Here is a 14,378-nt window from a genome sequence, read left to right on the forward strand (position 1 = left end):
CATATAATGCAGACGGTCAGATTTCGACTGAGATTCTTGCAGTGGGATGTGACCCACGGCTTACCTGTCCGACTGTGCTGTGGATCTTCCGGCCGGCGCACGGCGCAGAGTCGGCGCATCAGCCATGTCCTACCAATAGGACATGCCGCAATGGTTATCGCGCAAGTTTTCCACAATCAAAATCTCTGCTGTCTGCATAGGATTGCATGAACCAATGCAATCCTATGGCAGCGTGCAAAGGCCGAAATTCTGCCCGTGTGCATTCGGCCTAACCCAGCCATAGTTCTGGGATGATCAAATAGGATAAATCTGTTTTATCTAGAGGCCGGTACACCCCTATAATATCACCCCTGCAAGATGTCTGTCAGCAATAACATGAAGGCAACGTTTGATTACTGTAATTAGAACTTTAATGATACAAGATCTCCAAAGAACCAGGACCAGTGAGATGTGCCGCCCCCTTACACAGTATGCAGCACCCTCCATCTATCCAGAGGACCCCGGTTAGGGATGTACTTCACACCGCAGCCATCAGGAATGAGACGCTTCTCAGCAATCATGTTCTCAAAATTGTCTGCATTGAACTTGGTAAATCCCCACTTCTTGGAAATGTGGATCTGATGGGAGAAAAAAGGTACAAGATCAGTCAAAGGTTGTAGTGTGCAGCCATCTCTCAATAAGGCTACAGCTCCACGGCGACTGATTGTGACGAGTCATATAGCCAAAAATTGCAGCGTAGCCCTGCGACACCATGAAGTAATGGAAGTCCGTGTGCTTAGGTTGTTGCTCACAAGAAATCCAGCGAGTTTGGATTTCTTGCGATCAGCAGGTCAGAGCAACCTGTGAGCCACAACTTCACTGCCTTCCGTTACCGTGCGATGTTGTAGGGCTGCGATCTATAGCCATACTGCAATCTACAATTGCGCAATCCGCGTTGTAGCCGAAGTCACAGTAAAGCTCTAGCCCAAGACAAAATGCAAGCAAATGGCATCTATTTTACCTTCTGACGTCCAGGGAACTTGAACTTGGCTCTGCGCAGAGCTTCAACCACATGTTCCTTGTTTGAGGTCTTGGTGCGGATGGACATGATCACCTGTCCAATGTGGACTCTAGCCACTGTGCCTTGAGGTTTCCCAAAGGCACCACGCATACCAGTCTGGAGCCTGTGAGAAGAATCGCATGCATTAGACATCCTGCATCTTCCAGGACTGTTGTCTCCAAGGTCCCTTAGAGCACTTTGTATGAGAAGACAAAGCACATACACAGCCAAGGAGGTCTCTGTATGCAGCCATTGCACACCACCATCTGACTGCAGCAGAAGCTGGTCGGCTTAATTAACTGCAATCTACGGATAAAGCCGCACATTACCTGTCAGCTCCGGCACAGGACAACATTTTGTTGATGCGGATGACGTGGAATGGATGAAGACGCACTCTGATGTGGAAACCATCCTTGCCACAGCTCTTCACCATATACTTGTTGGCGCAGATACGGGCAGCCTCAAGAGCTAAGGAAGAGAACCATCCAGTTACATCTTAAAGGGCAAGTCCTCCTCAAGTAACTTCTGTCTCCAAGGTCCCTTAGAGCACTTTGTACGGCAGACAAAGCACATACACAGCCAAGGATGTTACTGTATGCAGCCATTGCACACCAGCTTGTGATCAGGGCAGAAGCTGGTCGGCTTAATTAGCTGCAAGTCTAAAGTTTTCTGCAAACCCCCACTTCATGGGTAACAATTCCAGACAGATCAATAGTTGATCGGGGAGCGCCTGCAGCTCATGATCCCTACCAATCGGCTGATTGAAGTGACGGGGCTCGGGTGAGTGCTGCTGGCACTTCAGTCGCTACCAGGCTGTACATTGTATACCAGGCTGTGCCAGATATAGCAGCTTAGTCTCAGTCACTTGACTAGGACTGAACTGCTCTCAGACCACATGAAGGAAACGTCACAGGCCTGAGAAGAAGCAATGGAGGCGACCCGAGCGCCACAGCCTCTTCAATCAGCTGACTGGTGTAGGTCTTAAGCAATGGACCCCCATTAACTATTTGAGGATAGCTCCTTAATAGTTTAGTCCCAGGAAACCCCTTTAAAGTCATCAAAGCAGCTCTAAGAGCCCCACAGACTCTCCAAACGTCCGACATGGAAGCCTAGAATACCCCAATGTGGATCTATGATTTTTAATTAAGGGGACATCTTCAATAGCCACCAGATTTCATGGACACCCACATACCTTCTGATGACAGCTGCTCGTATTCATCGGAGACCATGTGACCACATAGTGGGAACTCATCCACTTTTGCCTTCTTACGACCCAAATCGAAGATCCTGATTTTAGGATCTAGAAGGGACAACAAGGAGACGTTTGAGACAAAGCAGGAGTTATTGGTCATAAATGCCAACTGGCGCAAATGCTAGAACGCCAGATGGGAAACATGGAGGACAGACGGCGCAGGCGACATCGGCAGCTGTAATGTATTAACCAGCGACACCGACAGAGGGATGCAGATGCTACCGCATCACTCGTCCTTCATGATTCTTGGTACATATTGGACAATGATATGTGCAGGGTGTGATGGGGCAGGGCATGGCTTCCATCTCCAGTGTCCCGCCAGACCCCACTAACCATAAGTAAGGGGGTAGAGGTGTATATGATGTGTACTGTAACAGGGGGCACTTGGGAATAGTAGCAGGAAGAGTAAACAGTGATGCCATGATGTAGATACACAGTAAGTCAGTGACAGCTCCTGGCACATACGGTACATCAGGCTGACGCTGCGGACTACAATGATGAGTATGGAGCAACTCAAAAATGATGGATAGTGATTATGGTGATTGAAGTGCCACCCGAGGGAAATGTACCCCCACCTATGGTGCACTGAACCCCCAAGCCAATGCGGATCCAGATTGTCGCATGGAGTCACAAGTGAATTCCTGTTATTTATATGTAACGCTTCGTATACAAATCCTCTTCTATGGAGCGAACGCAGTAATCCAAAAAGGTTAATAAAAACCAGCGCGGCCCCATCTGTCCCCGGAGCGCCAGCCTGGACCGGCGCTGCACCAACAGCACTGGTTGCTTTACATTCCCCCCCAACACACACTTACAGGTCTTCACTCACCTGGGACACCCCTACAGAAACGGGATTTCGGGTAGGGCTTGTTTTTGCAGTATCTGTAACTAAACACAAGAAGTCCTGTTATTAGATGAGTCCGGGTTACACAAGGCCATCGAGATACCAGTCTGCCCTGATGCCAATTCTCTTATTAGATGACCCTGCAGGACGACATACCACCAGGAAGGCTTACTGCCTGCGCCACGACAGCCTTTATCAGCCTCACACTGACATTTCACAAGCTGCAGCCAGGGCCTGTATCTATGCCGATAGCTGTAGGGTCCGCTCATTGCTACAAGTCCTGTCTGCCGATACGTAGAATGGATTGCATCCTTCTACGGCCAGCTTCGCACGGGTGTAAGCGTATGTGCGCACAAAAAACCCCAGGGTCATGCTGCTGCCATTGATTTCAATGGGAAATTAATATGTGCAAAATGCACGAAAATAGGACAAGCTGTATAATGTTTTTTGCGCAAAATGCGTTCATGTGAACAAGCCCATTGAAATCAATGGGTTCCATTCTTGGCGCATTGCACGCGCTAATCTTGCAATCTTAAAACACTGTACAAGTGCGTTTGTGTGAATAAGCCCCAATGGCTGCTGCCTTGCCGACTTCATCGCCATTTGTCTTTGGCCACAACGGCCGTGATCGGAGCTCACGCCAATTGCAGCGGTTAACCCTTTAAAAATCAGTGCCAATTCTGACACTAGTATTTAAAGAGACTGTCAGCTACTTTGAGCTAACCCTACGAGCTAAGCCTGTGGACTGACAGTAGGTGACCCGCTGAGTTCGGGGATGTAAGTGTTGTACTTACCTCCCTCGGTGTCCGCGCTGGAAGCTGATGCTCAGTACATTGACTGGCAGTGCCAGGTAGTCTGCCCATTATAAAATTAGAAGTCAATGCATTGAGCTGGGGCTTCCAGTGCCAACACCAAGGGGAATAACGGGAAGGTGCCATCTGGGTGTCATGGCAGCCAGGAGCCTCCTGAAGGCCCCCCAAAAGCTGGGATGCATGTCTGCCTATGGCCTGTCCGTTTTTCACACAACTTAGAAGCTTTTCAGTACATTTGGTACCTTTTAAAAATACACCTCATCACATAAAACCGGCAAGGGACAAGTGACTTATTTAATGGGTTGGGGAAATTAAAGGGCCGCATCACTAAGGGGTTAATCACAAGCAGCAGCATCCCTGATCTCTTTAGCCAGCATTAGCAGACTACAAGTACCAGCATGCACTGATAGCCACAGGATGGCATTGCCTGCTGGGAGTTGTAGTTCTGTACCAGGTTGGAGATCAGCGATATACACCAAAACCCCACACAGCCGGATGACTGGAGTAACGTCATCCTATAGACCGGGACTACAGCTATGTAACACAAGGCCGCGGCCTGCGTCACTCCAGTCACATCCATCAGGCCTCATCCACGCGTGTCCGGGCCTAGCCCGGCACATGGCGGCGGCGCCTCCCCGATCATCACTTACCAACGGGCGGGTCTGCGGCCCATGGTGGCGGCTACAACCTACAGAGGACGAAGAGAAAAACAAGCGGTGAGCGGAGAGACCACAAACCCCGCCAGACAGGAGCCCCGCGCCCGCCGCCTCACTCACCTCGCCGAAGCCAAAGAGGAAGCCGCTGCGCCTGCGCGTTCTCTTATATATGAGCCCCGCCCCCAACGTGCCGCAGCGTCACTGAGAGGAACGTCCGCCCTCTAGTGTCTGATGTCCTGTGGCGGCCATCTTGTCGGAGACCAAGCCTCAGGCTATGTAAGGTCTACGGGAATATGACACCTGAGAACAGGACAAGGTTCTTGCACAAGGTCTGTAAAACTGACTGTCATCATGAAGTGACATATTTCTGTACTTGAGGCTTACATTGTGTCTTGTAGTTATTTGGGGAGTTTTGTGTATAAATAATAATGTCTTCAGGATCTCCTGGCAAACTGTGGAGTAAAAAGTCCCAGAATGGAACAGAAACTGTCACTTGTTGCTTCTTTTATCTTATATGAACTATTCTTTACTAGTGTTGTCAGCCGGAAGATATTATGAGAAGTGGTTCCACATTTCCACATCGGTGGCTCGGGGTTCATTCGCACCACATTTCAGTCTCCATTCCTGGTTTCCGCCCCGAGTTCTGTCTGGAAGGCCGGAAGTGACATCCAGCAGGAACCATAGACTTCCATTAGTCAAACAAAGACCAATAAAGCCCCCACTTCATCAGGTTTTTGTTCATTTCCAGCATTCATGCCACACAGAATAGCGTAGTCGGCAATCCATTTGTATGCTACGGCCATTTATACTTAACCCTTTGCACTCCAATTTTAAATTTAGGATTTCCTAGGGGTTTTTCTCTTTCTGCCATTATACAATGGCGCCACCTGCTGGCTATAGCCAGTACTGCGGTATTGGACATGCTGGAGAAGCCCCTGACAACAGAGCGGCCAGTAATATACAGTAAGAATACCCTGCTGGACGTCTTCCGACATCGGAAGCTGTACAGCCTTCAATCAGAATGTCTTTAGACATCAGACAGTGGATTGGAAAGGGTTAAAGGGACTCTGTCACCATGTTTTGCACCCTCTCTGAGGACAGCATAAGGCAGCGCCCGTCGCACTGATTACAGTGATATGTCTGCTGTGTGGATCTCTGCAGTACTTTTGGAGAAACTTGCACTTTATCAGTACCAGTACATGCATAGAGGAGGACTATTTAAAGGGGTTCTGTCATTAGAAAAAAAATATATCAATACATCCCTATTCCTCCCCCGTCAGTCTTCTTACCACATCTTCTCCTCACCCATCTTCTCTTGGCTCCTGCAGTCCCCCGGGTCACCTCACCGCAAGCATATGGCTCGGCACTTCCTGCTAGGCTGTGAACGCTACGTCACTAGTGACATAACCTACAATGGCCTGCAGGAAGGAGACTGCCGAGAATGGACGCTTTGTCACCGGAAGAAGAGGAATCGTCCGGCTTCCAGTGAGGTGACCCAAGAGGCAGGAGAAGATAAGTGAGGAGAAGATGCGGTAAGAAGACTGACGGGGAGGAATAGGTAAGTATTGATTTTTTTTCCCTAATGACAAAACCCCTGTAAGGTAGTCCTGGATATTCATGAGCTGCTCATGAACATCCAGGACTACTTTAAGTAGTCCTCTACGCTAAGGTGACCATATTTTTCCAGGAACAAAGAGGTGTGGTCAGGAGGCGGGGTTTATCATGATTTTACCTCTGTGATAAAAATGTCAGACTCATTACCCATACTATTTGTTTTGGGTTTTATCACATATTTTTGTAAGAAACCCCCCTCTTATTGAAAAGAGTTAAAATCTGCAGTGGAAAAGGCGATAAAATTGACACGCTGCGGTATTCATTTCCGCACCACATGTCAATTTCCACACGGGTTTTGTGCAGATTTTCAGAATCTCATCCACTTGCTGCTACAACTACTGTAAATTCCGCAGCAAATCCGCTCCGTGTAGTACTAATGACCCCCTATATTAGTGGCCCCAGTAGTAATAGTGACTCCCATATTGGTGACCCTTAAAGTAATAGCATCCCCTATATTGGCCCCATAGTAGTGTCCCTCATATTGGTGGCCTCATTAGTAATAGTGTCCCCTATTGGCCTATTGTTATTGCTACAGTTGAGCGGTCCTCTTGGTCTGTGTTAACAACGGAAGTCAGGTGACCACTGCAGCCAATCATTGGTCCGGCTGCACGGTCTGCGCTGACTTCCGGGAGTGACAGTGCTGGATCGGGGAACCGGGTGAGTAGAAGAAATTGTCAGGGTGTGCTGCTGGGATCTGTAGTACTAAGCTTCCTACGGTAGCAGCACAGCTCCACAGGTGGGGGTTAACCCTCTTAATGACGCGGACCCTTTTTTTTCCATTTTCGTTTTTTCCTCCCCCCCTTCAAAAAAATCATAACTTCTTTATTTCTCCATCGACGTCGCTGTATGAGGGCTTGTTTTTTGCGGGACGAGTTGTATTTTTCAATAATGCTATTTAAAGTACCATACAATGTACTGAAAAACCTTTAAAAAATTCCAAGTGGAGTAAAATGAAAAAAAACGACATTCAGCTCTCTTTCAAAGCGTCTTGTTTCTACGGCGCACAAACTGCAACAAAAACGACATGATAACTTTATTCAATGGGTCAGTACAATTACTACGATACCAAACTTGTATAGTTTTGTTTTTACTGTACGGGCGCCTTCAGACTAAGTTCTGGAACTTAGCTCCGCCCCCTCCCATTGCATATAGTGGCAAGGGGCGGGAGCTCGGTGCACTGCTCCCGGCTCTTCCAGCCTCCTCCCCCTGCAGAGAGGGACGTCGTATGTCGGCACCCGGCGGATATACGGTCATCTGAAGGCGCCCTACTACGGTTTGTTTTTTCAAAGACATTTAATTTTTTTCAATTATTTTCTGCGGTCATCTTGTGCGCGCAATAAGTTTTTTATTTTTCCGTCGACGTAGTTGTGTGAGGGCTCATTTTTTTGCGGGATGTCCTGTAGTTTCCGTTAGTACCAATTCGAAATACATAAGACTTTTTGATCACTTTTTATTGCGTTTTTTCTGGGAGACAGGGTGACTGAAAAAGTGCATTTCTGGCATTCTTTTTTTTTTTCAGACAACGTTCACCGTGTGGGGCAAATAATGTGCTACTTTGATAGATCAGATTTTTACGGACGTGGCGATACCAAATATGTATTTTTATTTTATGATTTAGATTTTTTAATTATGAATATGGCAAAAGGGGGGGATTTAAACTTTTATTACTTTTTTTTGCAATTAACAGAGCTTTATTGATCTTTTTTTTACTCTACTTTTAAGTCTCCCTAGGGGACTACAGTATGCAATGCTTTGATCGCTCCTGCAGTATGTCGTCATACTGCAATTTGACAGGCAGCCTATCAAGCCACCCCACGGGGATGGCTTGATAGGCAGTCTCCTAAGGCAGCCCTGGGGCCTTTCAGAAGGCCTCTGGCTGCCATGACACCTGCACGGCTCCCTCGATCTCAGCGCGGGGGGCCCGTAGTGGACCCCCAAACATCGTTCGGGGAATTTAAATGCCGCTGTCAGTATTGACCGGCATTTAAAGGGTTAATAGCCGTGATCGTCCGCACGGCCGATTGCAGCTATTGCCCGCAGGTGTCAGCTGTAATAAACAGCTGACGCCCGCGCTGTATGAAGAATGGTCGCCCCGCGACTTCTCTTCATACATACCCTGACACTCTAGGACGTAACTCTACGTCCTGGAGCGGGAAGGGGTTAATTGAGCTGGCTGCGTGTAGTACTCTCCAGCAGCCAATCCCCTTTAGTCTGCAGCACATATAAACCCAGCTCCTGTCAGTAGTTGTTGCTGGTCTTGTACTGTTTGGATGTATCTGTCTTGTTCCCACTCAGATCTGTGTTTGCATGTAGGTTTGTTGTGTCTCTCTGCTTCCCTAAAGACGGTTTGGACACCTGTAGTCCTTGTCTGCAGCACGTGCAGCTCCCTTTTCCCTTCCCCTGACAGGTGCGGCCTCCAAACGTCTTATGTCTTGTCTGTGTGTCAGTTGGTGGATCCCTGACACAGTTTCCTATGTCAGCACGGTAGCTGACTGTCTATCCCCCCCTGTATTGAGGACACTTGGACTTGCTGTGAGTTTCATCTGTGTGCATGTAAGCTTTTGCAGGAGTCTGTGTGGTTTGCACTATATGTTGTAGTCTCCTGTAAGCCAGTGCCTGTAAGTCAGTATCCTGCTGTGTGACTTGGGTTCTATTGTCTGTCCGCTGCAGCTTGCGGTGGGACTTGGGTTCGGTTGTCTGTCCGCTGCAGCTTGCGGTGGGACTTGGGTTCGGTTGTCTGTCCGCTGCAGCTTGCGATGTGACTTGGGTTCGGTTGTCTGTGCCGCTGCAGCTTACGGTGGGACTTGGGTTTGGTTGTCTGTGCCGCTGCAGCTTACGGTGGGACTTGGGTTCGGTTGTCTGTGCCGCTGCAGCTTACGGTGGGACTTGGGTTCGGTTGTCTGTGCCGCTGCAGCTTACGGTGGGACTTGGGTTCGGTTGTCTGTGCCGCTGCAGCTTACGGTGGGACTTGGGTTTGGTTGTCTGTGCCGCTGCAGCTTACGGTGGGACTTGGGTTCGGTTGTCTGTGCCGCTGCAGCTTACCGTGGGACTTGGGTTCGGTTGTCTGTGCCGCTGCAGCTTACGGTGGGACTTGGGTTCGGTTGTCTGTGCCGCTGCAGCTTGCGGTGGGACTTGGGTTCGGTTGTCTGTGCCGCTGCAGCTTACGGTGGGACTTGGGTTCGGTTGTCTGTGCCGCTGCAGCTTACGGTGGGACTTGGGTTCGGTTGTCTGTGCTGCTGCAGCTTGCGGTGTGAACTGTGTCCAGTGCCGCTGGACTCCTGGTTACTGTAGGGACTAGCCGTATAGCCAGGAGCCGTGAAGTGGCCCGCTAGCTTCCATGTTTTGATCAAAATGTCAACTAATACCTGGTATTTATATATAGCTCATTATCTGTTACGAGTGGTTGCATTTTGGCTGCTTTATGCTGTGTTTTCTGTCCCTGTCATGTGGCATGTTAATGTGTTCTGGTGGCATGGTTCCTAGGTGCAGCTAAGGCCCAGTTCCGAAGACCACTGGGCCGCCATTTATCAGGGCGATGTCTCCGCTCAGGCAGGGCCTTGTCATTCTTCTTAGTAGCTCAGGGCAAGTTGCCTGAAACCCATACATATCTCTTTGGTCATGATCATGTGGGCCCTGTGCTTAGTTGCCCACACGATCGTAACAGAAATAACTCCCCGGATTCCACGGAACCTGTTGTATAAGTACCATAAGTTAGTTTATTGTTGCCATACCTGGTAATAGGTTCCAATTAATTGATTTGTGGAATTAATAAGATAGGTCAAGCAAGTACATCTTGGTGTCCTGTATGTGGAACATCACAGATTAACTGCAGCCAATTAAAGGCTTCAGTGGTGCACAAACTGCTGCGGCTCTGAAGGCCAAAGGAGGTCCAAGGTGCTACTAGATGGGTGACTCTGAGAAAGGGGTCATTCTGTGTAGATGCTGCTGTAAGTTACATGCTGTCACGGACTCCGCTGCAGGAATATCTCATGATGTAACATGTATTTCTGAGTTTTCTTCTTTATGACATTAAAGTTTCCAGGTTGGATTAAGAAGATGGACAATATAATAAAGTTGTCACTTTCCAATAAAGACCGTTGTATTGTTTATTTATTGAGGTAGGTAGGTGGGTGGTCTGGCGGGCTGCCGATATGTCGTGTAAATTTAAAGTGCTCGCAAAGAGATGACTCCCCCTATAGGGGCTTTGTATTTAGTGTCAGGTTTTGCTTGCGAATCTATACGTGCCTTATATACAGTTTACAAACAACACATAGCCCGATCCCATTACTGGAGTGCATGGTGATCCAGTACAGGCCATAATAGAAAGCAGCCGGCAAACTCCATGAATTGGCAGCCAGTGGTGTAGAGAGGGGGCCACTTAGCAAAGATCAAAATGGGCTTAAGATCAGGTCAATAGTAGAGTTTATTTTAATTTTCCAACTCAAGTTTACTTACATGATAAGCAATATGTAAAGTCTTACTCCCTTCAGTCCCCCACCCAATATTTCCTTATGTGTTCTCCCCACCCTCCTTGTCTTCCCCCTAATCGTTACTTCCATTTTTGGTCTACCCATGTGTATATCAATCTGTTTTAGAGGGTTACAGTTATGGCAATATAAGGCTTGATTAGCATGCTGGCTCCTGACTTCATACATGAATGTAATGCTGAAAGACTTAATTAATATGTTTTCACCATTACAAAATCAGTAAATAATTAATTAACCAAAATGGGGTTAGGTTTGGCAACCCAGGACAGTAGGGTCTGGTGTTCGTTTCCCCCTCCAAACCCTTTCCATGAAGCTTGTACCAATACCCACAAACTTGTTTCCAAAATTAAAGAGGGGAGTCCTGCACAATGTTTCACCATCCAACAGCAAAGATGATGGGACCACCCAGGACTGGGGACCTCCTCTCCAAGTGCTCCATAGCAGCCCGTTTGGTATGCATGCACGTGGGGCGCTTGAAAGACAGCATGTGTTATACGTATGCACTGAGTCCTTCTGAGATGACGCATCAAGAAAGATCACATGGACGCATCTACGGTACCGTTCTTGCTAACATGTTGAGGAGGAGGCCAGGTCCTTCTTCTTGTCCAATTTTCTGAAAAGTGGCCCAACACAGGCCACTTTAACTATAGGGATAATGGTACATCTGCATCGGGCTCCCTGGTGGCACAGAGCCCCCTAACAACAGCACCAATTTCTACTGTATGTCCTCTGGATGTGGATAGAGTTGAAAAGTATTGAGGAGGTTTAAAATTAATAAAGAGCTCACCTATTGCGTGTCTCCGATCTCAGCTTACTTCCAGGTCCAGTGGTCACATGCCCATTGAAGCATGTGACCACTGCAGCCAATTTCCCATCTCAGTACCCATTGGGGCCAGGGATTGGCCACAGTGGTCACATGCTTAAATAAGCATGTGACTTCTCAAACCAAGAGCGAGCAGATTACGGCATTCATTGATTGTAACCCAGCATTCCTAGTAGCAGATAACTAAAAACAACTAGACAGACTTTTTGGGAACTTTACAGAAGTGGATGACCTGAGTACTGAGCACCTTTCCTTTATGTCGTGGGTCTGATTTTCATCTCAGATCTCTTGTAGGAGTAATTATAACCCTTTCCTGCTTTCCAATTAATTCCATCAGCAAAGGATTCATGTTTCCCAGGATGGTAGAATCCATTCAGGTTGGAATAGTGGCACAGATTATACCACCAGGCTCCCTTGAAGGCATTCGCACAGTTTAAATCATGAGCCTCATTGTCTTGGTCCAGGGTGGAGAACATCATTCCATTGTGGTACGACAGAGAATCTCCTAGACCAGGATAGAAGTATATTATAGTGAATTCCATGACTGGTTGACAACACAGCTAGGGTGTAAGTATGGCTTTACATGGGCCAGCCGTTGGCCAAAAATATTGCTCAAAAGAGCTTTTTTTTTTTTTTTGTGTTTACCAATAGCTGTCCGGTATAAACATGGGAACCGACGATAGTGAGCGAGAAAACGCTCATTAGTCGCAGTCCGCTTCATTTCAGCTCAGTGAATTGAATCGTGAGTGAATTATCGCTCAGTGTAAACAGGAGTCATTCAATCTTGGAACAACTGCCTGTTCACAGTGAACGGAAGCGGGTGGCTGGAAGAGATCTCCAGTGTGTTCCACTATCCATTTACTGAATGGCTATACCTCCTATGTGAAAGCACAAGAGCGACAGTCGTTAGTACGAGTCAGGCAGTTATGCGCCGGCCACTCAGAGGCGTAACTTGAAGCTTCTGGGCCCCAATGCAAAATCTTTAACGGGGCCCCCAACTATAATGCTTTATTCATAGTACTGGGTTCCCTATATGGAGAAGAGAGGCCTTATGGGCCCCCTAAGGCTTGTGGGCCCGGGTGCAACCACATCCTCTGCATCCCCTATAGTTACGCCCCTGTGGCCAGTCATCCAGTGTGAGGGTTGAGCGCCATAGCAAACCCCCCCCCACTCCTTGAGCATAAATATTTATCAGATTATGAATAAGACGTGGCCATCAAGTGTGCACTTACCTTCACAGGGTAACCCCTTCTCGCTGCAGCCATTTTTTTTTTCTTCCTTTAAAAAAATCCTAACTTTTACATTTTTACAGTGACCTAGCTATATGAGAGTTTGTATTTTCCAATGGCACCATTTAACCCCTTAAGGACACGGCCTATTTTGGGCTTAGGGACACAACGATTTTTTTGCGGACTTTCATCTCCATTTTTCAAAAGCCATAACTTTTTGACTTTTCTGTGGACGCGGCCGTATAAGGGCTTGTTTTTTGCATGGCGAGCTGTAGTTTTTAATGGTTCCATTTTTGGATACATAGACTATATTGTAAAACTTTTTTTATTTTGTTATGATAAAAGGGAGAGAAAACGCATCAATTCTGCCATAGATTTCTGTTTTTTTTTTTACAGCGTCAATCATGCAGCATAAATGAAACAATCCATTTTTTCTGCGGAACAGTACGATTACAACGATACCAACATTTTTTATATTTTTTTATGTTTTTCTACTTTTCGGCGATAAAAAGCCCTTTTTTTGGAAATCATTTTTTTTTTTCTAAATCGCTGCATTCAAAGTCCTGTAACTTTTTAATTTTTCCATGGATGGAGCTTTGTAAGGGCTTATTTTTTGCGAGACAAGCTGTAGTTTTTAATGGTACCATGTTGGGGAATATACGGCTTTTTTGATCATTTTTATTGCAAATTTTGGGAGGCAAAATGCTAATTTTTAGCATTGCCTCAGTTCTTTAGTGTTTTTTTACGCTTTTTGCCGTGCAAAATAAAAAGCATGTGCAACTTATTGTACACGTGGTTACGGACGTGACGATACCAAATATGTGGGATTTTAATTTTCTCTTACCTTTTTTATGCTAATATGAGAAAAAGCACCTAAAAAGTTTTTTTTTAAACATTTTTATTATCTTTTTTTACACCACTTGTGTCTCTTTGAGGGACTTACAGCACAGCACCGATGATTGCTGTGATAAGACATTGCAGGACTTCTCTCCTGCAATGCCGGGATCTGGCGTCCTGTTGCCATAGCAACCAGCCGGGCTCTCTGCGATTATATCGCGAGAGCCCGGCAACTTCACAGGGGGAGCGCGCTCCCTCTGTGAACCCTTCCCATGCCACGATCTACATAGATCGCGGCAGGGAAGGGGTTAACAGAGGGGGCCGGCTCTCACTGACAGCCGGCTCCCGCTGCCTGATCTCTTATGATCTCGCACTATCCCCAGGATGTAAGTTTACGCCCTGTTGGGGAAAGTACCCTTCTGCGAGGACATAAACTTACGCCCTGGAGTGGGAAGGGGTTAATGTACCTGATAATGTATTTGAAAACTTTCAAACATTTCTAAGAAGGGCAAAATGGAATAAACACAATTGTGCCATTTATGAGGAGGGGGATTGTTTTTATGGCGTTCACGGTACAGTAAAAATGAAATCACCTTTATTCTGTGAGTCAGTACAATTAGGGTGATACCAAATTTATATAGTTTTTGTTATGTAGTACTACTTAAAAACCATAATTTCTGTTGCTATGTTTTGAACCCCACACCATTTTTTTTTCTGTCAACGGTGCTGTGCAAGGGCGTATTTTTCGTAAGGTGCCTTGTAGTTTTTATTGGTACCGTTTTGGG

At 46.9% G+C, this 14,378-nt stretch overlaps 2 protein-coding genes and 2 non-coding genes across 8 annotated transcripts in view; all 4 read right to left on the reverse strand.

Moving 5' to 3' along the window:
* Positions 1-387: 387 nt before the first annotated feature.
* On the reverse strand, positions 388-4,750 carry RPL10 (ribosomal protein L10). The gene is made up of 6 exons (XM_066580472.1): positions 4,598-4,750; positions 3,121-3,179; positions 2,232-2,339; positions 1,369-1,507; positions 1,001-1,163; positions 388-617 (listed from the first exon to the last, which is right to left on the reverse strand). The coding sequence occupies exons 1-6, from the start codon at positions 4,618-4,620 to the stop codon at positions 462-464; spliced, it is 648 nt and encodes a 215-aa protein (XP_066436569.1). The 5' UTR covers positions 4,621-4,750; the 3' UTR covers positions 388-461.
* LOC136581182 (small nucleolar RNA SNORA70) lies at positions 1,210-1,344 on the reverse strand. The gene has a single exon (XR_010787055.1). It is a non-coding gene; the product is annotated as a small nucleolar RNA SNORA70 (small nucleolar RNA).
* LOC136581180 (small nucleolar RNA SNORA70) lies at positions 1,563-1,696 on the reverse strand. Its single transcript, XR_010787053.1, has one exon. It is a non-coding gene; the product is annotated as a small nucleolar RNA SNORA70 (small nucleolar RNA).
* Positions 4,751-10,622: 5,872 nt separating the features above from the next.
* The window catches only part of LOC136580148 (ficolin-1-A-like), a 53,892-nt gene continuing 50,136 nt past the window's right edge, over positions 10,623-14,378 (reverse strand). For all 5 annotated transcript variants that reach the window (XM_066580475.1, XM_066580474.1, XM_066580473.1 and 2 more), the window contains one exon: positions 10,623-12,032. In XM_066580475.1, the coding sequence (XP_066436572.1) occupies positions 11,782-12,032 (251 nt within the window). In that variant the 3' untranslated portion in view covers positions 10,623-11,781. The remainder of the gene's footprint in view (positions 12,033-14,378) is intronic.

This window comes from Eleutherodactylus coqui, chromosome 10, assembly GCF_035609145.1.
Source record: "Eleutherodactylus coqui strain aEleCoq1 chromosome 10, aEleCoq1.hap1, whole genome shotgun sequence".
Taxonomy (NCBI): domain Eukaryota; kingdom Metazoa; phylum Chordata; class Amphibia; order Anura; family Eleutherodactylidae; genus Eleutherodactylus; species Eleutherodactylus coqui.